Source organism: Myotis myotis, unplaced genomic scaffold (genome assembly GCF_014108235.1).
Source record: "Myotis myotis isolate mMyoMyo1 unplaced genomic scaffold, mMyoMyo1.p scaffold_m19_p_1, whole genome shotgun sequence".
Lineage (NCBI taxonomy): Eukaryota > Metazoa > Chordata > Mammalia > Chiroptera > Vespertilionidae > Myotis > Myotis myotis.
Window position 1 is genome coordinate 168,700,164 of NW_023416313.1, and position 25,020 is coordinate 168,725,183.

Genomic DNA, 25,020 nt, shown 5'->3' on the forward strand with positions numbered 1-25,020 from the left:
AGCCTCCTTGCTTGGGGATCTCTTTGTTTTTGGTGGGTCGCTTGATGGTGTACATAGGTTTTTGTTTGTTCAGAGAAACCATAAAGAGGTTATGGTTTGGCTTTTTGCTCCATGTATACAACTCAAACAAGGTAATTCTTGTTTTATCAAGGTAATTATTAATTTGGAATAAAAATGGAAAAGTCGGTTGTCACCTCAACAGGGACTAACCAGTGTAACAAGTTCAAAAAGTCAAAACACCTGGCTCTCTGATTGTAACTTTTACTACCTGTATGATCTTGAACTCAAGCTTAAGGATCTTCTTACCCCAACTGTGAGTCCTAAACTAGCAAAATCAGCACATCCTAACAGCTTGTTCAAAATGCAGGGTCTGCTCCCAGACAGGAAAAGCTAAAGGTGATCACTTCATAAGTTATATGAAGGAGTTCGTCACCACCGAATCAGCACTCCAAGAAATGTTAAAGGGACTTCCTTAAGAAGAAGAAAAAAGATAAAAATGTGAACAATAAAATGTCCATAACTACACACCTATCATTAATTACTTAAAATGTAAATGGATTAAATGACATAGGGTGGCTGAATGAAGAAGAAAACAAGACCCTTAAATATGCTGCCTACAAGTGACTCTCTTCAGATTGAAAGACACAGAGACTGAAAGTAAAGGGATGGAAAAAGATACTTCATGCAAATAGAAATTTAAAAAAAAGGCTGGGGTAGCAATACTTATATCAGACTATCAGACAAAATACATTTTAAGATATTTTATTGGCGAGAACCAAGATGGCGGCATAGGTTAACGCCGGAGTTTGCTGCTTTGAACAACTACTTCAAAAGTGAAACTAAAAGACAGAAGGGACATCACCCAGAACCACAGGAACGCTGGCTGAGTGGAAGTCCTACAACTAGGAGGAAAGAGAAACGCATACGGACACTCAGAGGAGGCGCAGTGCTGAAGTCAAATTCTGAGGTGCGAAGTGCGCGATTGGAGTTTTCAATCGGGAGGGAGTCGCAGACTCTGAGCTCCAGATCCGGGCGAGTCTTTAGGGACCCAGACTCAAACGGGAGAAGCAGGACTGTCTGGCTTCGGTCAGAGTGAGCGCAGCTTTCTCTCCGAGCTTTGCAGCGGGTGCTGGGACTCAGAGAGGCAGAGCCCCTGGGGACAGGACTGAGAGCCGCCATAACTGCTCTCTCTGGCCCACCCTGTTGATCCTGTGCGACCCGCCCCGCCCAAGCCCTGCACACAGGCATTTGCCGGATAGCCTCAGGCAAAGGCTAGATTAGCACCTCCCTAGAGGACAGAAGTTCTCTCACTGCTGACACAGCTGATTCTCATAGCCACCTGGCCTGGAGGTCAAACCCTCCCTGGTATTAGCTACAACAATCAAGGTTTAATTATAAGACTTCGAACAAAGACCACTAGGGGGTGCACCAAGGAAGCATAACAAAATGCAGAGACAAAGAAACAGGACAAAATTGTCAATGGAAGATATAGAGTTCAGAACCACACTTTTAAGGTCTCTCAAGAACTGTTTAGGAGCCGCTGATAAACTTAATGAGATCTACAAGAAAACTAATGAGACCCTCGATGCTATATTGGGGAACCAACTAGAAATTAAGCATACACGGACTGAAATAACGAATATTATACAGACTCCCGACAGCAGACCAGAGGAGCGCAAGAATCAAGTCAATGATTTGAAATGCGAGGAAGCAAAAAACACCCAACCGGAAAAGCAAAATGAAAAAAAGAATCCAACAATGCGAGGATAGTGTAAGGAGCCTCTGGGACAGCTTCAAGCGTACCAACATCAGAATTATAGGGGTGCCAGAAGATGAGAGAGAGCAAGATATTGAAAACCTATTTGAAGAAATAATGACAGAAAACTTCCCCCACCTGGTGAAAGAAATGGACTTACAGGTCCAAGAAGCGCGGAGAACCCCAAACAAAAGGAATCCAAAGAGGACCACACCAAGACACATCATAATTAAAATGCCAAGAGCAAAAGATAAAGAGAGAATCTTAAAAACAGCAAGAGAAAGAAACTCAGTTACCTACAAGGGAATACCCATACGACTGTCAGCTGATTTCTCAACAGAAACTTTGCAGGCCAGAAGGGAGTGGCAAGAAATATTCAAAGTGATGAATACCAAGAACCTGCAACCAAGATTACTTTATCCAGCAAAGCTATCATTCAGAATTGAAGGTCAGATAAAGAGCTTCACAGATAAGGAAAAGCTAAAGGAGTTCATCACCACCAAACCAGGATTATATGAAATGCTGAAAGGTATCCTTTAAGAAGAGGAAGAGGAAGAAAAAGGTAAAGATATAAATTATGAACAACAAACATGCATCTATCAACAAGTGAATCTAAGAATCAAGTGAATAAATAATCTGATGAACAGAATGAACTGGTGATTATAATAGAATCAGGGACATAGAAAGGGAATGGACTGACTATTCTTGGGGGGGAAAGGGGTGTGGGAGATGCGGGAAGAGACTGGACAAAAATCGTGCACCTATGGATGAGGACAGTGGGTGGGGAGTGAGGGCGGAGGGTGGGGCGGGAACTGGGAGGAGGGGAGTTATGGGGGGGAAAAAGAGGAACAAATGTAATAATCTGAACAATAAAGATTTAATTTAAAAAAAATACATTTTAAAACAAAGGCTATACTAAGAGACAAAGAAGGACATTTCATACACAATAGCCAAAAAATGAAAACAACTTAAGTGTCCATCAATAGACAATTGGATAAAGAAAAGGTGGTACATATATATACATATATGCAATGAAATATTACTCAGCCTAAAAAAAAGAATGAAATCTTATCTTTTGCACCAATATGGATGGACCTAGAAGTTATTATGTTAAGTGAACTAGGTCAGACAGTGAAAGACAAATACCATATTATTTCACCAAAACCAAAAAAAAAAAGAACAACAATCAAAATAAATAAACTTGTAGATACACAGAACAAATGGAAGGTTGCCAGATGGAAGGGTGTTAGGTGGCTGGATGAAAAAGGTGAGGGAATCAAAAAGTACGAATTGGCAGTTTCAAAATAGTCACAGGGATGTACAGCTTCGGGAATATAGTCAATAACATTGTAATAACTGTGTATGGTGCTAAGTGGATACTAGACTTATCAGGGTTGATCACTTCATAAGTTATATTAATGCCTAATCACTATGCTGGACATCTGAAACTAATACAATATTGAATGTCAACTGTAATTGAAAATTTTTAAAAATTAAATTAAAAAAAAAAAAAGAATCTGGGGCCCCACCTTAGAGCAACTGAACGCAAATCTGCAACTTCCCAGGAGCCCCAGGTGATTGATACAGGCAGGGTGTGAAGCCCTGGCCCCCAAGCCCGTTCCCTCCGTGGTCAGATGAGGGTGGTACTCCCGACCTGATCACCCAGTAGGTGTGATGCTGGAGAGCAGATGAGCTGATATCACACACATACACATGGTTTTAAACTGCAAACCTCTGCACAAATGCCAAGACCTAAAGTGCCTTCCGATGTGAAATACGGGAATGGCTGTGGTGGTGGTACACGAAACGCTTCTTGGTTAATGGTGATTACTGTAATGGGATTGCTCTTTCCTGGTCTTTCTCCTGATGCCCTCATGATATTTTCCAGATTATGACCTTTCGAAGATGAAGGACTTCATCAACCAACAAACGGAAGCTTATGTGGAGAAAGGCATCCTTGATAAAGAAGAAGCCGATGCCATCAAGCGTATTTACAGCAGCCTGTGAAAATGGCAAAATGGTCCAGGAGTCTTTCCACTGTGTCAGAAGACATAATATAGCTTAAAACTCTCCTAATTTTGTGATTAAAGTTATTTTGACCCACGGAGTGTTAGAAAGTGCTGGATTTATAGTAGATAACCTTTCAGAAGTGGTTAAGACATAGCTTTCTTGCCATAAAAACTATCTGAAAAGTAACGTTGTAAGCTGAGATTTTGTATATAGAATCCTTATTTCCTTGTAGATTTACATTTTTATAATCAGAGATGGGTTGCTTTGGAAAAGCCTGTAATGGACTGACCTTAAAACTGAACCTTTTTCCTACTGTGTCACACATATAAGCACCCCCTGAAGAAGTGGGGGTTGGTTCTGTTTCAAGGCATGCTGGTTAACAAAGCACCTCATAGCATATCTGTTACAAGATGTCCTTTTCTCTACCAGTTCCCTTTTGGTTGAAATAAATTCACATTCCCTCAAAGCCTCTATAGCTTGAAGGAAGCTACCTGCTTTTTTTCTTTGCTTTTTTTAAATAGGTAACTTTCTCTTATTTTAAATATGTTTTTATTGATTTGAAAGAGGGAGGAAGGAAAAGGGAGAGATAGAAACATCAATGAAAGAGAAACATCAACATCGATGAATTGATCAGCTGCCTCCTGCATGCCCTCTACTGGGGATCAAGCCCAAAACCCAGGCATGTGCCCTGACCAGGAATCAAACTGGCAACCTCCTGGTGCATGGGTCAACTTCTGAGCTACACTAGCCAGGCTGCCTTTTTTTTTTTTTTCTTACGGCTCTTCCTGCTAGTTCTGTATCAGGCCGAATAGCACGAAAAGGAACCTGGAAAATGGGCATAGGATTTTCTGGATTTATTAACAATTTCCCCCCACTCAATATTTTCTATTAGTGAGTTTTAAGACATTGATTTTGTTTATTATGAGGGATAACTATAGCTCTAGTTGGTTTGGCTCAGTGGATAGGGCATTGGCCTATGGACTGAAGGGTCCCGGGTTCGATTCCAGTCAAGGGCACATGCCCGGGTTGCAGGCTCAATCCTTAGTAGGGGGTGTGCAGGAGGCAGCCAATCAATGATTCTCTGTCATCATTGATGTTTCTATCTCTCCCGTTCCCTTCCTCTCTGCAATCAGTAAAAAAAATAATAGTAATTTTAAAAAAAATTTGAGAGATAACTATGTACTCTCCAGGCAGAAAATGAGGTCATAAACACTACATAAAGTGAGGTAAAAATGTATGCCAGCTCTGAGTTTTCTAAACTGGATTTGATCCAAGCCAGGATTTCTCAGCAGATGGCAAGAGGGCCAGATAAAAATCATTTCCTTCCATGTGAACCATAGCTGGTTAGCTGAGGTTCCCTGGAGGAAAACAATATCAAACCTCTGGTCCCTGCAAATCCTCTTCCTCAGCCACCACCGCAACTTGCCCAGGGTCCTCCTGAAATGTTAGTGGAGAATGTTCCCAAAGCAAAGAATGCTTTGAAAATGGGTTATGCGGCATAAATTACATATTTTCCTGTATATTTCAGTTGAAAAATCATAAAAATCACATAATGCTTTGTGTATTAGCTGCCACTACTTTAAAAGGCCGTCTGATACTGGTCTTAAATGCCCCTCCTTGGCATCTAGTTTTTGGTAAGGACTGGGAACTTACAGGGAAAATGGAAGAGGCTGTTTTCAGGGTAGGAGACCCCTGCTGCTCCTCCCATCCTCTCTAGAGTTGCAAAAATAAAGAAAAACCAAAGTCTGGCACGCCAAAAAACCTCAACTCTTTATGTAATCTATTCTAACTCTACTTACCAATACTCATTGGTAAGTGGTGAGAGGAAGCTAAAAACACCTTTGCGCAAACTACACTTGCCAAAGCATGATGAATCAGACTTGTTTTAATGTCATCCTTGGTAACGTGACTGGCACTACTTCCCCCATGTCCTGTAGTCCAAATGGGCTGCTTCTACATCAAGAGAGAAAAAACTTGCTGTGATGAAAGCATTTTACCTATTTGCTTTTCTGTAACTCGTCTAAATATCTGCAGTATTTTTAAAAATAAGAAATTCGTGAGTTTATTGTAACTTTCTGAGCCCACAGACATTCATTAGCTACTATTGATACCCAAGACAAAAGGGAGATCTTCAATCCTGTTTTATAGGTAAGAAAACTGGTTTGCAAAACATAAACATGGGCACAGGATATGCTCAAACTCATATGGCCAAGGAGTGGTAAAGCTGAACCTAGAACCCAGGTTTTTTATCTCAGTCCATTCTTCCAGTGATTCCCCATGCAGGCAAGGACTAAACAACACCCATCCACGGCAATTTTACTGTAGCCACAATTCAAAGTTTTTAATAACTTGGAAAAGGAGAGAGATGTTTTGGCTAGAAATTGCTAAGAGAGACCCTTACACAAAAATAAAATACTCAGAAAACTGTTTTTGAGATGGTGGTCTTAATTTCAATTTTCAGCTTATGTTATAATCTTTGGATAATGTTTTTGGATTTATGCATTTTGGGTTACTCTCATATTTCAGATAAGTTTATGTTGAACAGCATGATAAGTTTACATTTTTTAAGTTCCTGGGCCTCCATAGAGGCCAGAGCTTTGTCTTATATACACAGCTGTTTTCCTTCATTTATTCTTTTAGTTTTTCTCCTCTTCCAACTAACTCCATATCATTCAGGTAATAGGATACAAGAAAACAGCAAAGCATGATCAAGAGATCACCCTCTATTATAGATGATAATAACATGAGAGAAAAAAAAAAACAAGAAATAAAAACGAGATGTTATCATTTTTAAAAATGAAGTAAAAAATGAGATTAAAAAAAAAAAACACCAAAATACACCCGGCAGGTGTGGCTCAGCTGGTTGAGCATCATCCCAGACACCAAGAGGTCACTGGTTCAATTCCCAGTCAGGGCACATGCCCAGGCTGCAGGCTCAGTCCCCAGGTGGGGGAGCGTGCAGGAGGCAGCTGATCAATGTTTCTTTCTCGTGAATGTTTCTATCTCTCTCTCCCTCTCCCTTCTCTCTCTAAAAACATAAATAAATAACAATAAACACACAAGGGATTATGTACATTGTGAACAAACAAGAAAATCAAGACAAGGACAAACAACTACCATTTCCCATTCATGCCTCACAGGTTGGTTCGGTGAGCTCTGATGCATTGGCACTTAAGGGCACAGTTTCGTGCTTAATGGAAGGAAGACCTAGAGGAGCAAGATGGAGAAGAAAGTCAGGAAGGAGAAGGGGGGGGAAGATAAGAAAGAAAGGTCCTTTTTGTCCCTCAAAAAGCAGATCCCTGTTGGGATGTTGGGAAGGAATAAATATGAAGAATTTTGTGAAAGCTTAAAGATTTATTTAACCCAACATTTGAATAGAAATTGAGACAAAAACATATTTAACTGTAAAGAATGTATTGCTTAAGGTTTCCTGCTGTAATCTATACGTATAATTAAAGTAAAACAATTGAAATTATAAAAACTGAACCCTTCATTCAGTGACTACAAAACACTCTATAAAGTGACTAATCAATGAAATTTAAACTAAAAGTCATCAATGTGTCAGGCCATGGTATTGCTTTTTTCTTCTATTGATCATATTCCATGTTCTCACTATATGTGAAACACATTAAGTCAAATATTATGATAGTGCATAGGTTACTAGTAACTGCAATTGATTTGCTTTTAGATTACTGAAACTTTTCAAAATTGCAATTAAAATAATAAAAAAACATAAAAGTAGAGGAAAAGCTGTCACTACTTCAAAAATATAACTTAAAATAAAAATTTTCTCATTTGTTAAAAAAATTGGAGACTCAAATGTAAAAACATAGTTTATTTTTTTAGACTTTGGTAGCTTACTTGTACAAAATAGCAGACAAAATTTGGTTCTCTATATTAATACAGAATATGTAATACATATTGAAATATATATATATAGCACTTAATTATAAACACAGCAATGTCCGCATCACTCAAACAGCAACCATGTTTTTCACATAATTAGGAATTCTCAAGAGATAAACCAATGTTTTTAGCTTGACTATGTAAGTCAGGGGTCCTCAAACTTTTTAAACAGGGGGCCAGTTCACTGTCCCTCAGACCGTTGGAGGGCCGGACTATAGTTTTAAAAAAAAAACTATGAACAAATTCCTATGCACACTGCACATATCTTATTTTGAAGTAAAAAAACAAAACAGGAACAAATACAATATTTGTATTTGCATGTGGCCCGCGGGCCGTAGTTTGAGGACCCCTGATGTAAGTAGTTTTTGATGCTTTATGTCAACTAGTATTTACAAAAGCAAGGTTAAAAACTACCAGCACCTACAAAAGTGATGAGCTTTTGTTATCATGCCATAATGCAGACTTAAAATTATAGAAAGCCAGAGGGAACCAATCACTTCAGTGCAGCTGCAACGGAACTACTTAATTGTGATTTAAAGATGTACACTCTGAGAACCCAAAAGAGGTGCTTTTGAATCTTCAGTTGTTGGTCTCCTTATGATTCAATTATCTCTTAATCCAGGTGCAATAGCATCATCTAGCTATGATAGAGTGAAGTTGCATAGGGATTATCTTCATCTCTGGAAAGGAAAAAAAAAGGAATATAGCATAAACTAGTGTTTAAAAACTGTATTCAGAAAACTAACACATATTTATCATACAACTTAATATCCACTTGACAAAGAAGTGCAGGTGTTATCAAATTATAATATTGTTCATGCATTAAAAGTTGTATGCAATACAAATACTCATTGAGGTGTACCTTACTGATTCCATTTTATTGGTGTCTCAGTTATTGGAAAAAATAATAGTACTTGCTATATATTTACATTTATTTATATTCTATTACATTTGCATAAAGTAATAAAATTTATATTAAATTATAAATTAATTATATTCTCATTTATATCTGTTTATATTTTTAATATTTCACTTCTTTCTCAAAAGGATTTGAAATGCCTATGACAAAGGGGATAAATATAATAAGATGAATAAAATAGAAATAAAAAATCAGGACTAAAGAAAAGATGGCTACAAATATCTTAACCATAAGAAATATTATAGTGGTTGAACTGAGCATCAATTTCAGTTGCAACCTTTCTGATAAGGGTAAAGAGGAAAGGTTGCCCTTCTTGGAATCAGGAAGGAAGAAGGAAACTAATTCTACAGGAGAGAGAAAGGTTTGCCGTAGTACCAAATTAAAGAACAAAGAAGAAAACTCACACGAGCAATGTAAGAAACATCTGAAAACAAACAATGGACAATGTCTTTGGCAAATTTTACAAGGATCAGTATTTTACAAAGTATTCTCTAGGGTACTGCTTCCTTTGGAGGTGTCAACTACATGTGTCCACTTGGCTGCTGCCCAGAATTCCTAGCTGGACAAGTTATGCTACTAAGCAAAGAAGCAAACCTACACTAATAAAAGAGAAAGATGCAAATTAACCATCACTCTGTCACTCCATCACTCCACTACACCCACAAGCTACGCCCACCAGCCAATCAGGAGTGAGTATGCAAATTAACCCAACTAAGATGGTGGTGGCCACAGAACTGGAGCAAGCGGGAGGCTTGGGCTGCCCCTGGCGATGGAGGAAGCCAAGCTTCCCGCCTGCCCTGGCTGGCCCTGGACTCTGCTCAAGGCTACAAAGTTTCAATTATAGAAGATAAATAAATCCCAGATACCTGCTTCCAGCCCGCCATGGCCTCCACTCAAGGAGGCACTGGAAAAAAAATAAAATAAAAAAATAAAAAAAGGAGAGGCTGGGAGCTTGGGTCGCCAGGGGGCATGGCCAGACTGAAAATGGCCATCAGCCCCTCACCCAGGCTGGCCAGGCACCCCAATGGGACCACCACCCTGATCCGGAATACCCTTCAGGGCAAACCAGCTGGCCCCCACCCATGCACCAGGCCTCTATCCTATATAATACAATAATGCAAACTGACCCTAACAGCAGAACAACTGGGAATGACTGGTCACTATGACACACACTGACCACCAGGGGGCAGATGCTCAATGCAGGTGGTCAGTGCACTCCCACAGGGGGAGCTCTGGTCAGCCACAAGCCAGGCTTACGGCTGCCAGAACAGCAGTGGTGGTGGGAGCCTCTCCCGCCTCTTCAGCAGCGCTAAGGATGTCCGACTGCAGCTTAGGCCTGCTCCCCGCTGGCAAGTGGACATCCCCTGAGGGCTGCCGGGCTGCCAGAGGGATGTCTGACTGCCAGCTTAGGCCCAATCCCCCGGGGAACAGGCCTAAGCCAGCAGGTGGTCATCCCCCAAGGGGTCCCAGACTGCAAGAGGGCACAGGCTGGGCTGAGGGACCCCCCAAGTGCACAAATTTTTGTGCACCAGGCCTCTAGTCCATATAATAAAAGCCTAAGCAACCGTTACGGCAGAACTACCAGAACGACTGGTCAGTCGCTATGATACGCACTGACCACCAGGGGACAGACACTCAATGCAAGAGTTGCCCCCTGGTGGTCAATGCGCTTCCACAGGGGGAGCGCCCCTCAGCCAAAAGCCAGGCTCACAACTAGCGAGCGCAGCAGCGGTGGCGGGATCCTCTCCTGCCTCCACAGCAGCACTAAGGAGCAGCAAGCTGAGCAGTAAGGAGCAGTGAGCAGGTGGACGGTAAGGAGCGAGGAGTCCTGGACTGTGAGAGGGATGTCCAACTGATGGCTTAGGCCTGCTCCCTTAGGGGGGTCGTAAGCCGGCAATTGGACATCCCCCGAGGGCTCCCGCCAGACTGCAAGAGGGCGCAGGCTGAGGGCCCCCTCCCCCCCCGCCAATGCATGAATTTCGTGCACCGGGCCTCTAGTTTTTATAATAACTCACAGACAAAGCATTACAACAGATCAAGCCTTATACAGAATACAATGACTGTTTATCTTTCATATATTAAAAATGCCTTTCTGGAATTAAAACATAGATTTTTAAAGCAAAAAAATAAAAATTTACCAAGTGTAAACATCTTAAGAGTAATTTATTCAGTCTGACATTTTACCAGCATATTTTTACCTGCTCTCTTCTTTTAGTTTCCTGGCTGCCTGTGTTGATAACTTAATCTGCAAGTCGAGTCTCTGCAGGAAATCTCTGGCTGACACTTCCTCGGGCGGCACTGGCTGAACAGGAGATGCCAGAGGACTGGGAGAAGGTGGGTCTTCCACAACTGCTACCAGCCCTTCTTCATGAGAAACAAGGCCATGGACAGTTTCACTTTCTGGAGAATCAATTGAGTTAAGTCCATTAAACAGCAAAGGCTTCTCTGAAATAACTGGGATGTTCAAAGTTTTCTTCAGAAATATGCAATCATTGGTAAACAGTTTATTTGCCCTTTTAATCTGTTCCATCTAAAATATAAAAAAGGAAACACAGAGTTACATATAAATAAACCCAGAAATATGGCTTATTACGCAACACAGAACTAAAGATATCCATAAAATAAAAACAAAATTTAAAAAGTAAAATAGCCCTAGCTGGTTTGGCTCAGTGGATAGAGCATCAGCCTGTGGACTGAAGGGTCCTGGGTTCGATTCCATTCATGGGCACATGCGTGAGTTGTGGGCTCAATCCCCAGTAGGGGGTGTGCAGGAGGCAGCCGATCAATGATTCCCTCTCATCATTGATGTTTCTCTCTCTCCCTCTCCCTTCCTCTCTGAAATTAATAAAAATGTTTTTTAAAAAAGTAAAACAAAAGTATCCATGAGCAAAATGTGTACAATGCTTTATCTGGGTTTGAGACTCTTAATTCTGGCTTTGCCACCTCCCCAGATACCCACAGTTATTTCAAGAGATGTCAGGAAACTCTGTCTCTCAATTTTAAAGCTGAAAAGACTAATTTCCCCCCACTATATGAATTGCCCTACAAGGCAGCTTTTACCAAGCAGTTTTAAATCCCTGAAGTTAAAAAAAAATACAGAATTTTCAGCACTTATTTAATAAATTCCATTCTTATTTTAACATTTCTATTATCTGATTTTTTTATGATCTACTAGAGGCCTGGTGCACAACATTTGTGCACGGGTGGGTCCCTCAGCCTGACCTGCGCCCTCTTGCAGTCCAGGACCCCTCAGGGGATGTCTGACTGCCAGGTTAGGCCTGCTCCCTGAGGGGTCCATAGCCCTTCCATGGAGGCGGAAGAGGCTCCTGCCACCACTTTTTTACTCACCAGCCGTGGGCCTGGCTTCTGGCTGAGCAGCGCTCCCCCTGTGGGAGCACACTGACCACCAAGGGGCAGCTCCTGCATTGAGCGTCTGCCCCCTGGTGGTCAGTGCGCATCATAGAGACTGGTGGTTCTGCCATTTGGTCGATTTACATATTAGGGTTTTATTACATAGGACTAGAGGCCCGGTGCACAAAAATTTGTGCACTGGAGGGGGCGTCCCTCAGCCCAGCCTGCCCCCTATCACATACTGGGAGCCCTCAGGGGATGTCCTACTCCCTGCTCCCTGCTCCCCTTGGGGAGCGGGCCTAAGCCACAGTCTGACCTCCCTTTATGGGAGGCAACTGGGCTGATCAGGGGAAGGCACCAACCCCATCACCCCACTGCTGCAGCCACTGCCTGCCACCGCAGCCAGCAAGGTTTTTTCATCAACACAGACTCCAGTCCCGTCACCATGAAAAAATGACAACTTTTTTTAGGCATTTTCAAGATGTGTCTTTCATAGGCTATGACATTTCTTTCTTTCTTTCTTTCTTTCTTTCTTTCTTTCTTTCTTTCTTTCTTTCTTTCTTTCTTTCTTTTTTTATCCTCACCTGAGGATATGTTTCCATTGATTTTTAGAGAATGTGGAAGAGAAAGGGAAAGATGGAGAGAAACATCAAAGTGAGAGGAACACTTTGATTGGTTGCCTCCTGCATGAGCCCTGACCTGAGCCCGTGCCAGGGAGGAGCCTGCAACCTAGGTCAGAATTGAACCCAGACCCTGCGGTGGGCAGGCCGAGACATTATCCACTGAGCCAAACCGGCTAGGGCAGGATATGACATTTCTTAGCCCTCCAGCAGTGGACCTTCCTTTTTTTCTCCAGGAGTGTGGTAAAAAACCCTAGATCACCTTATTGGATTCTTATTACCCAAGTTACTAAGAATATTACCAGTGGCATACAGGGAGCTTAGCCAATGAGCAGTCAGAAAAGGTGTTTCCTCTGTAGTTCACACCAATTGCTGCTTGACCCCTGCCCCCCAATCGCCCGCTCTGCCCCTGCCCAGGCCTAACACCTCTGGCTGAGTCATTAGGCCTGTGATCATGTGGAGCAGGGGTGGAGCCCACGATTGTAGGAGCTGGGGGGCCCACATGATCACTGGCTCTGCCCCTGCTCCCTGCGATCGCTGGCTCCACCCCTGCCCAGGCCTAACGCCTCTGGCCAAGGTGTTAGGCCTGGGCAGGGGAACCCCAGCTCTCTGCGATCACCGGCTCCCTCCCTGCTCCCCGCCATCACCGGCTCCCTCCCTGCTCCCCGTGATTTCCGGCTCCACCCCTGCTCCCCACCATCACCGGCTCCACCCCTGCTCCCTGTGTTCGCTGGCTCTGCCCCTGCCCAGGCCTAACGCCTGTGGCCTAGGCATTAGGCCTGGGCAGGGGACCTCTCAGCTCTGATTGCAGACTCCGATCGCCGCTGGCGCCTACATATGCAAATTAACTGCCATCTTTGTTTGGTTAATTTGCATATTCATCCGATTGGCTGGTGGGCATAGCGAAGGTATGGTCAATTTGCATGTTTGTCTATTATTAGGTAAGATTATGTGTTAGTTTAGTGCTTCTTGTGTCTCTTGAATTGTATTTGGTCAACATAATGGATGCAGGAGGTGGCACAGAGATAAGTATGATGAGAATTTGGAAGAATGGTGTAGGCTGGGGCTGTGGTCATTCAGAAAGGCCTCACAGAGAAGATGGGGTTCTGATATTGATTCTTTTGACATTAAATGGACCTTAAAGAATGGGCAGAAGTGGGACAGGTAAGGAGAAGAGGGAGAGAGTACTTTACATACAGTGTCTCATTTTTTTATGCCCTATAGAGTATTTGAATCTCCCCTTTACTAATAAAGGTTACAAAGTTCATAGAGGTTATGTCCCATGGAGTCATAATACAACTGGCAGATGAAGAAGTGAGAATTTAATACAGGTTTCTACAACCTCAAACTCTTTCATAGCCTGTGGGTGCCAAGGTAAGGCATTTGGGTTTTATTTTAAAAGTGATGGGAAGCCATTGTACGATGAAGGAAGGGAATGACAGAAATTATTTGATTACAGTTAAAGATCACTTTGTGGAAAATGGATTGGCATCAGTGGAATCAGGGAAGCCCAGTTATGGAGGAACTGCAGTAGCACTGACAAGAGACTAAACAATCCCAAACAATGCAGTGATGTTTTAGGAATATTTCATACTTTTATCTGAGCCTAAATGGGCCTAATGTTCTGGGAATTTCACCTCACATAAAATGAAGCATCATGATCCAATCCATGGAAGACCTGGAAAACTCTACAGCTATCTCAATCTTACCTGTTTAGCATTTTCTAGTACCCAATGAATGCTGAGAATAGAAAGTGTGACCTTTTCCAGGTGACCCAGAGCTACCCTCTGTTTCTTGGGGGCAAATGAGTAAGGGAGAAGGATAGCAATCCAATACTTTCATTTCAAAACTCTTTTCTAGTCAGGATTGAATAGTATGACTCAACCAAGTTTACTGTCTAGTCACTAAGATACAGATTACAGAATAATTAAGAGCTAATAGGGTGGCCACAAGGTCAACCACGATAAAATTAGGTAGATTAAGTACCATCAACACCTTAACAATTTATTTAGAATGACTCCTGTAAATGCCTTCTCTAAAGGTGAATTTACTATGGGGGGAATCACAGAACTTCCCCCACAAAAGGTAGCTCGAGGGCAGCTGCCGAGCATGGCCAAGAACTCTCCCCAAAGGCAACTCTGGCCAGCGTCATCAGGCTGCCTGCCTAACCGTGAATGCAAATTTCAAAATGTTTTCCTTCCTCTTTAACAATAATAATATAAATGGAACCACTTTAAAATGGAGCTGGCACCCTAACCAGTTTGGCTCAGTGGATAGAGCGTCGGCCTGTGGACCAAAGGGTCCCAGGTCGATTCCGGTCAAGGGCACAAACCTTGGTTGCAAGCTTCTCCCTGCCCGGGCCCTGGCCAGGGCTCATGCAGAAGGTAATCAATCGATGTGTTTCTCTCACATGGATGTTTCTCTCTGTCTTTCTCTCTTCTACTCTCCCCAAAAATCAATGGGAAAATATCCTTTGGTGAGGATTAACAAAAAATTTTTTAAATAAGTAAAAATAAATAAAATGGAGCTGGAGCTGCCATACCAGCTGAACTGCTATGCATGTCTTATGCTCAAACCTTGGAATGTTCAAAACAGGGCAAAATAACCTTTGGACTGAGCCTAAAGCAACATTGCTTCCCAAAACACTGTTTGCAAAGAAGAAAGCAGTTATTATGACTACTGGACTAAAAATTTAAAACATTGTTTAGAATTAATATCACTATGTTACCTGCACCAATGAAAATGTCTTGCTTCTGTTGATATCATTGTTCCCCTTCCCATTCTCACAAATGCCTTTGTCTCCTAATTGGAGTATTATTTTAGCTTCTGCTTGAATTAATGTTCCCCAAATAGTTATCCTTTTTTATCTCAATAAATGCATGTTGCCTCTCATTTTACAAGGCCTTTTATTTTTAGATTAACACTCTCCTTTCCTTAAAAAGGACACACCCTTGCCCGGCCCATATGACTCAATGATTGAGTGTCAACCTCTGAACAAGGAGGTCACGGTTCAATAACCAGTCAGGGTACATGCCCGGGTTGTGGCTTGATCCCCAGTGTGGGGTGTGCAGGAGGGGAGCTGATCAATAATTCACTCTCATCAATGATGTTTCTCTCTCTTTCTTCCTCTCCCTTCCTCTCTCTAAAATCAATAAAAACATATTTTTAAAAAAACACACCCTCTAAAGATATTTAAGTATCCTATCTAATAAAAGAGAAACATGGTAATTAGCGTACGACCACTACCCTTCCCATTGGCTAATCAGGGTGATATGCAAATTAACTGCCAGACAAGATGGCAGCCAGCAGCCAGGCAGCTGGAAGCGAACATGAGGCTTGCTTGCTTCAGTGACGGAGGAATCCAACGTTCCCCCCCTGCCTTGCCGGCCTCTGAGCTTGCAGTTTGAAACATTGTAACAAATATAGAAGCTAAACAAATTCCAGAAACCCGCTTTCAGCCAGCCAGGATCTCAGAGCTGGAGTTGATACAGTGTTTCGATTATAGAACCCAAACAAACCAGATACCTGATTTCAGCAGGCCTAAGAGCTGGAGCCAAGCCTCAGAACTAAAGCTGGCCCAGAATAAAAAAAAAAAAGAAAAAGAAAAAAAGGAGCGGTTGGGAGTTTCAGTCACCCACCAGCCTGAAAACAGCCCTCAGCCCCTCACCCAGACTGGCCAGGAACCCCAGTGGAGACCCCCACCCTGAAGGGTGTGTGACCAGCTGCAAACAGCCATCATCCCCTCACCCAGGCTGGCCAGGCACCCCAGTGGGGACCCCCACCCTGATCCAGGACACCCTTCAGGGCAAATGAGCCGGCCCCCACTCATGCACCAGGCCTCTATCCTATATAGTAAAAGGGTAATATGCCTCCCAGCACCGGGATTAGCGGAGCCTCGAGGCCTCCCAGCACTGGGATCAGCAGAGCCGAGAGGCTTCCCAGCACCAGTACTGGGATCAGCGTGACAAGGGGCAGTGCCCAAACCCTCTGATGGCCCTGTGGCTCTGTGTGTGACAGGGGGCGGGGCCACAACCTCCCTATCCGCCCTGCTCTGCTCCTGACAGGGGAAGGCGCCCCAACCCCCTGATCGGCCCTGCTCTGTGTGTCACAGGGTGCGGCGCCCCAACCCCCCGCCCCCCCGCCACGGGCCCTGCTCTGTGTGTGATGGGGTAGAGCCATAACCTCCCCATCGGCCCTGCCCTGAGCGTGACAGTGGCAGTGCCCCAACCCCCTGATTGGCCCTGCTCTGTGTGTGACAGGGGGTGGTGCCCCAACTCCCCTATCAGCCCTACTCTGTGAGTGATGGGGGGAGCTCCCCAACCCCCTGATTGACCCTGCTCTGTGCGTGACAGGGTATGGAGCCCCAACCCCCCTGATGGGCCCTGCTCTGTGTGTGACAGGGGGCAGCACCCCAACCCTCTGACTGGCCCTACTCTGTGCGTGACAGGGGGTGGCGCTGCAACCTCCCCATCGACCCTGCCTTGAGTGTGACAGGGGGCGGTGCCCCAACCCCCCAATTGGCCCTACCCTGAGCGTGACTGAGGGTGGCATCGCAACCTCCTGATCCGCCCTGCTCTGTGCATGATGGGGGCGGCGCCCCAACTCCCCAATCAGCCCTGCTCTGAGCCCGACCAGGGGCTGCACCTAGGGATTGGGCCTGCCCTCTGCCACCCAGGAGCAGGCCTAAGCCAGCAGGTCGTTATCTCCCGAGGGGTCCCAGACTGCGAGAGGGCACAGGCTGGGCTGAGGGACCCCCCTCCTCCCCTCCGAGTGCACAAATTTTTGTGCACTGGGCCTCTAGTCCTATATAATAAAAGGCTAATATGCAAATTGTCCCCTCAGAGGTTCCACCTACCAGGTGTTTGGCCACTGGCTATGACATGCGCTGACCACCAGGGGGTGGCGTAGACCGAAGGAAGGCCCTGGCCAGCAGATAGCAGCTGGGGAAGGAAGGCCCCAATCAGCTCTGATCACTGGCCAGGTCTAGGGACCCTACCCAAGAGCGAATTTCATGCACCAGCCCTCTAGTACATAATAACTAACATTGACATAACATTGTGTGGCTTGCAGAATATTTTCACATATATATACAGTTCTCATTTCATTACCATTTTACAGAAAAGACTTACCTATTATAGGATTCTCTCTAGATCATTTTCTAGTAAGTGCTGTATTCACCCCACCCCAATGTCCCCTGTTAAGTTCTAGGTTTTGGTGGCAACCAGACTCTTCCACTGCCATGTGCTAATGGGGGAAAAGATTTATTTCTTTTCCACACATATCTCAGAACATATGACATTCCATTTGGATGAAACTAGAGGCCCAGTGCACAAAATTCATGCACAGGTAGGGTTCCTAGCAGCTGCCGGCCAGTGGCGCCTCCCTTCCCCTGGCCACCTGCCAGCCCCATCCCCTGGTCAAACTCCTGGTCGAACTCCCGGTCGAACTCCCAGTAGAGGGGACAATCTGCATATTAGGTTTTTATTATATAGGATTTCCAGGAAAGGCAAATCTATAGGTTAGAAAGTAGATTTGTGGTTGCCTAAGGCTGGAGAAGGGAACAGGGAGTAAGGGCAATGGGCACAGGGATCTCTCCAGGGCGATGGAACTGTTCTAAAATTGGATTCTGGTGGTGGTTGCACAACTCTGTAAATTTACTAAAAGTCCTTGAACTGTACACTTAGGATGGGTGACTTTTGTGCTATGTATATTATTCCTCAATAAAGCTGTTAAAAAAAAAAAAAAAGAATACATGAGACTCTATTAAAACCCCAAAGTATTAAAGGCTACTTTACCATACCTCTCACTACAAGTGGCACTATTTATTTATGGTTCTCTTCCCTTTGACCAGCAAGCATCAACGATTTCCAACAGCAGCAGGGGCTAAACTGGAAAGATTTACACACATTTACATTTCTAACTCCTAACACTTGTTCCCCCTAAAATGACAGTCAGTTCACCTTTTCTCAGCAAGGCGACTTCTTGCTAGGGGAAGTGTTAAGTGAGGGGCTTAGCAGCTCATTGGAAGGGAAAGAGAAACGCTGGTAATGAAACGAGACAGGACCACAGGACGTAACTGAGGGCAATGTGGCCTCTGGAGAAGGGACAGCACAGGCGTGTTGCCAAGGGAAAGCAAAGAGATGAAGAAAGGGTTTATGCAAATAACACCCCCCTCCCTGCCTCCTACCCACTTTCAGTTTCTATTCTGTTCTCTGAACGTTTTTTTTGCAGATTTCAAATGAAGAGTTCACAGTGGCTGCCTGAAGCTGGTAACTTTCCTCCAGAGGCTTGCGTCCCACTAAGAAGAGTAGGGTCACCGCAAGAGCCATAGCTAAATCTAGTTACTAGGTTAGGCAGGGGCCTTACTGTCTCAATGGAGGTAAGAGTAGCCAGGGAAATTCCAGCCCAAGCAAGTTCATGGCTGAGATCTGACCTCTAATAATTTCTCAACTCAGCTCTAAGAGTTTCAGTTTCCCAGACCCGCTTTCTTACTACCTCTTGCTCTGGTAAAGATACTCTCACCTAAATCTACTAGTATATTTAACTCAATATAAAGACCCAATGCTGGGGACAGGGGAGGAAAGAAGCACCAACTACCAGCTGCAGCAATTCAAGTCAAGCAGGCTGCACCTCTCATTCAGGCTGGACCCCAGCTTTAAGGATCTGCTCAACTCCAGGGCTAGTGACTTCATACCAGTCAGGCTTTCCTGTGAATTAAACCCACCCATATGTGGAGGGCCCACCGTGTTCCAGACTCAGGCTAGACACAGAATATACAGAAATAAATCACATAAGCAACCTGGCATCTCACATAGCTAGAGGCTGATGGAAAGCAATAGCTGATAAACTCACTATGCATAAAAAGAGGACAGCATGCCCAGCCAGTGTGGCTCAGTGGTTGAGTGTCAACCTAGGAACCAAGAGGTCATGGTTCGATTCCTGGTCAGGGCACATGCCAGGGTTTCAGGCACAATCCCTAGTAGGGAGCCTGTAGGAGGCAGCCAATTGATGATGTTTCTCTCTCATTGTTTCTCTCTCTCTATTGCTCTCCCTTCCTCTGTCTCTAAAAATCAATTAAAACATATTTTTTTTTAAAGAGGGCAGCATATATTATCTTGTAGCCCCAGCATACTAGCACAGAGCCTCAAACAAACCAGACTCAATAAAAGTAGCTCAAAAAATAATGAATGTTAGTTATTAATATCTATGAATGACTAAAAGGGATGGTGGAAAGAGTCGTTAAGATATTTCCTAAGTTGCCCCAGCTGGTTTGGCTCAGTGGATTAAACATCGGCCTGTGGACTGGAGGGTCCGGGGTTCGATTCCAGTCCAGGGCACATGCTCAGGTTGCAGGCTCGATCCCCAGTAGGGGGCATGCAGGAGGCAGTTGATCAGTGATTATCTCTCATAATTGATGTTTCTATCTCTATCTCCCCCTCCCTTCCTCTCTGAAATCAATCAATCAATCAATCAATCAATCAGATATTTCCTAAGTCACTGGCAGAAGAACTGAAGTCCATCGGGTGTCAGACCTGGCCAGGTTCTCAAACGTCCACATTCTTATTTCCTATAGAGAAGCTTCCTGAATCCCATGGTCCATCTCTATGGAAGAGATACTCAAATGAAACAGTAAACTAGTAAGCAGAAAATGTATATAGCATGTCAACAAATCACCTAGAACCCAATCATTTTCACCACTTCCTCTGTACTGCTTTGGTTCAAGCTACTATGCTCTGACCTACATTATTGCAAAGCCTCCATCCTCTCTGGTCTCCCTGCCTTGGCACTCACCCCACCACCTCCATTACCCTCACCAACCCCCGCCACCCCCTCCCTGCCTAGTCTCAAAGCAGCAGCCAGAGTGACCCTTTTAATGCATAAGTGAGATCACGAGACTCTTCTGTTCAAACTCCGCCAAAGCTTCCCAACTCATTCAGAGGGGAGGGAAAAAGCAAAGTTCTTACAATGGCCCTAAGTGATCTGGTCCAAACTTGTCGATTATGTTCCCACTTCGGGGCTTTTGCACCACTCACTGTTTCTTTTGCCTAGAATGTTCTTCGCAGATATCTGCATGGCTCCCTCCATCACCTCCTTCTCAGTGAGGTCTTCATGACCATACTAATTTTACATTGCAGCCACCTATATCCTTTCCCTGCTTAATTGTTTTCATTTTGCTTATCAATACCTGACATATAACGTATTTTGTTTACTTACTGTCTCCACTGACTAAAATATAACCTCCATGAGGGGCGTGGATATTTATTTATTCACTAATGTATCATCAGAAAGATAGAAGCTGGAAAAAAAAGAAAAATTAGATGAACGATAAATACTGTTTGTAAAAGCAGGGCAGGAAGGGGAAGAGGGCTGCAAGTTGACAGAGAGTAGTCAGGAAGGCCTCCTGGAGGAGATATTAAAGCAAAGACTTGAAGGCAGTGAAGGAGCGAGTAGCTACATGATTTGTAGGGCTCAGTGAAAAGTGCAAGTGTGGGGCGCTTGTTCACAAATGATTAAAAATTTCAAGATGGCAATAGCAGAGCATTAAACCAAATGCAGGGCTCTTGTAAGCATAGGGCTCTTCTAAGCATGAGGCCCTGTATGACCGCACAGCCACACAGCCATGAACGGGTCCCTGCATGCAGCTCTCAGGAATAGAATGTTCCAGACAGATGGAACAGCAAGTGCAAAAGCCCCAAGAAGGGACAGTGCTTTGGGAACAAGCAAAGAAGCCGTGCATAAAAAAAAAAAAATGAAGATTCCTGGGTCCCTTTTCTGGATAATCTGATCCAGTAAGTTCAAGGTCAGCTAGAATCTTTTATTTGTACCCTGTCCCAAGGCATTCTCCTATGCAGGAAGTTTGAGGAACACATCTATCTCCACATCATGGGATGTACTGGTACACTGCTACTGGCCACTGACTGTGTTCCACTTCAGATAGCCAGCTTCCAGGTTGCTCCCCCTAGTAACCCAGGACTAGCAACCAGGTCTCCATCTTCACTCCTTGTCAGAGTATGTGCTCTGAGAACCTAGTTCTACCTAAAATATCTTTTACCACTGAGGGACTGAGGTCCAGCTTGGACTCCCAGCCGGGTGGCAAGGGAGCTGTCATCAGCAGAAAGGCTTCCCTCAGAGTCCCTGCTCCGCTAAGTAAGATTGCAGAGCTGTGCTCTGCTCTTGGCAAACATGGGATGTTCAAGTCTAAGTTTACCTGGACTCACTCTTAATTTCCAGGTGCACTGCCTTGTGTCTCTAAATCTCCAACATTGCATTACCTACTCCTTTAAACAATAGCTTAAATATATTGATGATCCTGATAGTCAATATTAGAAACTTATTCAAATTCTTTCTGCTCAGTCATGGAAAGAAGAAAACCTTTCTACCTTTTTAGCTTCCACTGAAAAATCTTAATTTACAATGAGTAAATCCAGTTAATATCTGCAGATTTTAATTAAAGCAAGGATATCACTTTACGATTACAGGATTCATGCTTTTATTGGTTCTACATAACTAGTGGAAGAGCGTCTAAAAACATCATCAGCTGTATAGTTCAGGGCCCAAAGTAAATTATATATATGTAATAAACCAGTGGCTCTCAACCAAGAGTGAGTTTCTCCCCAGGGAACATTTGTCCATGTCTGAATGGGGGTGGGGCTTCTACCAGCATGTATAGGCAGAGGTCAAAGATGCTGCAAAACATCCTACAATGCATGGACAATCCTCCCGCCCCCTTACTCCAAACAAAGAATTATCCAGTCTATAATATCAATAGTGCTGCAGTTGAGAAATCCTGTAAAAGACTATTATGGCCATAGACTATATAGTTCCCAATTCATCATACTTCAGCTTAACATCTTAAAATTGGCTTTCTAAAACTAATGAAAAATCTGATTTACACTAAAAGAAAGCAATGATAAGGTTATGAGTAACAGGATCTATATTAGTGCAAAACAGGGGTTATTTTTAGAAGGTATTTGGTCCAAGGTGGAGACCTGCAGTGAGCAGATGTTTCGAACCTCTAAGCAAGTCAAGGGAAATCATGGAGGGCAGTGGTTACAGAGAGACTGATGTGGGCAGTGGCCAGGGAAATACCATTTCTCTGGATACCATGAGTTCCTAGGTGCAGTCACCCTGGCCTAGTAGGTATGACCCACAGAGACCAGACAAAAGGACCTTCCTTCTTCAGCAACCAAGATGCTAAGAGAGCTCTTGATAAGTCTAGGATAAACATATGGATGGAAATTGGAAATAATATCTAGAGAAAAGCAAATGCTTTATCACTGTGTGGGTTCAAGCTGGTCTCCTTGAATAAGCATACTTGGAAAACATCCTTACCCCTCATCCATCTTCTCATCTGTATAAAGGAGATTAATTACACCTATCTCAAGGCTTATTTGGAAAATCAAACAAGATGGAACAGGACAAATGCAATGCCTGGCACAGAGCAGACATTCAGCAAAAGAGAGCTACTGTTATTTGCCAACTCTGCTTTCCTCTGGCTTTGACCCAAACCAGTTCTCACTAATGCACATAAGAACTGTAGTTCTAAGCTCACCTTTAGAAACTCCTTCTGAGGGAAGAACAGGACTATCTATGGCATGATGTCAGTGTACGCCTGCACAGCAAGATCCCTGCTCTCAAAATGTTTAAATGATAGAAGGACCTGCTAGGAAAACATATACCAACCTGCATGTACAAAATGCACATTACTCAGTCTCTATTACTGGTGAAGGGCCAGAAAGAGTTTCACTTTAAGAGACAGATATAGATAAGATCACCTTTCTTCCCCTCGCTGTCTAAGGTGCTTCAGGAAAGAACACTGAAAACTGATACAGAACTCAAATGCACAAAGGCCATCACATAGCTCAGAGTTAATTATAAGTAATTTTAATGAAACAATATGTTCCCTCAGGTTTCCATGTTCTTCCCAGAGGTGTAACGCAATATGCCCAAGGCACACACACTTATAAATTTCTAATAAACACAGCTCTCCGGCTCACCTAGACCACCGTTCTTGGCTGCTGCCTAGCGACAGGTGTCACGTTCGCAGTTGCCAGTGAGCGCAGGGGTGTCATTTCACTTCTAAATAAAGAAGCATAATCGATCGAACCAGAACATCCTGCGGGAACAACTACTATTCCTGGCTCATCACAGTGCATGTTGACACAGAATTCCCTGCCCACGTCCACACGTCAGTTTGGCTTTGAGTAACTATATACGTGGTGATAGGAACAGAACTGGAAATCGGTTGAACGTAGCTCCGGGTGATGCCAAAACCCAGTCCTCTTTGGCCTGCCTCACGCGACAGATCTGGTCTGGGCAGGGCACGGGGAACTCGATGCACCGACCTGGCCCGCCCCTCTGGCTACCGGACCAGCTTTGGCGACCATTTCTGTCTCCAGCAGAGCGCACGGAGGCAGAACCTCCAGGGCACAGATGGCTGCCTCCTCGGCCCCCATTACTCGCACGTCCCGCCCTGAGACGCCCCCCTCCCCCCCCCCTTCCTCCGCCCCATCCCTGCCCTCGGCCCCGCGGCCAGCCCTGCTCACCGTGACTCCGTACTTGAGCGCGATGCCCTGCAGCGTGTCGTCCGCGCGGACGCGGTGCTCCACATGGCGCTCAATGACGCCGGCGCACAGCGGCGCCCGCACGCTGGCGGTGCTGCCATACGAGCGGGTCTTGGTGCGGGCCAGGCTCAGCGACAGCTCGGCCTCCTCCGGCTCCGGGCCCGAGCGCAGGGGCGGCGGCGAGAGGGCCGCGGGCCGGGGCGCGCGGGGGCTGCCTTCCCGCAGGGCCAGCGCCGGCGAGGAATCCGCCATGGGTCCTGCGGAGGCCGCCAGGTCGGGACGCGGGCCAAGAGGGCGGTGCCTCCGCCTCTGCCGCCGCCGCCCCCGCTTCCTCCTCACTGAGGCTGCGGACAGCAGTGCCGCGGGGGCGGCGGGCTGGAGGCGGCGGCGAGAAGCTGCAGGGTTGGCATGGCGGGCACCCCCTCCCCCGCGTCCCGCCTTCCCCTTTCCGGGGCGCACCTGCCAGACGGAGGGCGAAACCAGCTCTCGCAGCGCCGGGCCGACTCCCGCGCCCCACCCTGCGCGCCGGGACCGGGAGGCCCTGCGGTGCGAAGAAACGGGGCTAAGAGCGGCCTATGCTTAGGTATCCTCCGCGTCAGGTGGATCGCTGCGCCAGGCGGGCAGCCCGGTGAGAGCCCGCTGCGACCACAGCAAAACACCAAAGCTTTGCTCTGTCCCCTTCATTGCTTCCCCAGCAGGCACCAGCGTTCTCAAACCTTCAGGCTCTCTCCACACCAAGGGTACTTCCATCTCCCTGGGTGACCTCTAAGTCTAAGTCACAGAAAACATTAAACCATGAAACACACATAACCTCCCAAGCCCATATCAACAGCCTGGAGGGTCTAGTTCTTCCATCATTACACCAGTATAGTGCTTGTAAGGCCTGGGGGGTGA

The 25,020-nt window shown here is 45.0% G+C and overlaps 2 protein-coding genes across 4 annotated transcripts in view; one reads left to right on the top strand and one right to left on the bottom strand.

Moving 5' to 3' along the window:
* SCG3 (secretogranin III) overlaps positions 1-3,863 on the top strand; it is a 42,648-nt gene extending 38,785 nt beyond the window's left edge. For both annotated transcript variants that reach the window (XM_036301487.1, XM_036301496.1), the window contains one exon: positions 3,645-3,863. In XM_036301487.1, the coding sequence (XP_036157380.1) occupies positions 3,645-3,763 (119 nt within the window). In that variant the 3' untranslated portion in view covers positions 3,764-3,863. The remainder of the gene's footprint in view (positions 1-3,644) is intronic.
* Positions 3,864-7,586: 3,723 nt separating this feature from the next.
* LYSMD2 (LysM domain containing 2) lies at positions 7,587-24,628 on the bottom strand. Of its 2 annotated transcripts, none has more exons than XM_036301512.1 (3): positions 24,109-24,628; positions 10,790-11,121; positions 7,587-8,352 (listed from the first exon to the last, which is right to left on the bottom strand). In XM_036301512.1, exons 1-3 carry the CDS (start codon positions 24,376-24,378, stop codon positions 8,310-8,312), a joined length of 645 nt encoding a protein of 214 aa, XP_036157405.1. In that variant the 5' UTR covers positions 24,379-24,628; the 3' UTR covers positions 7,587-8,309. The 2 variants fall into 2 exon arrangements, with proteins under 2 accessions (XP_036157405.1, XP_036157413.1); XM_036301520.1 differs by lacking the exon at positions 24,109-24,628 and adding an exon at positions 23,560-23,675.
* Positions 24,629-25,020: the final 392 nt, after the last annotated feature.

Excerpts from the sequence above, each read along its gene's own strand:
- LYSMD2 (XM_036301512.1), bottom strand. The coding sequence starts at position 24,378 with ATGGCGGATTCCTCGCCGGCGCTGGCCCTGCGGGAAGGCAGCCCCCGC. Across the intron at positions 11,122-24,108 it reads CGCTCAAGTACGGAGTCACG|ATGGAACAGATTAAAAGGGC; the intron begins GTGAGCAGGGCT and ends TTTATATTTTAG. Across the intron at positions 8,353-10,789 it reads AAACTAAAAGAAGAGAGCAG|AGATGAAGATAATCCCTATG; the intron begins GTAAAAATATGC and ends TTTCCTTTCCAG.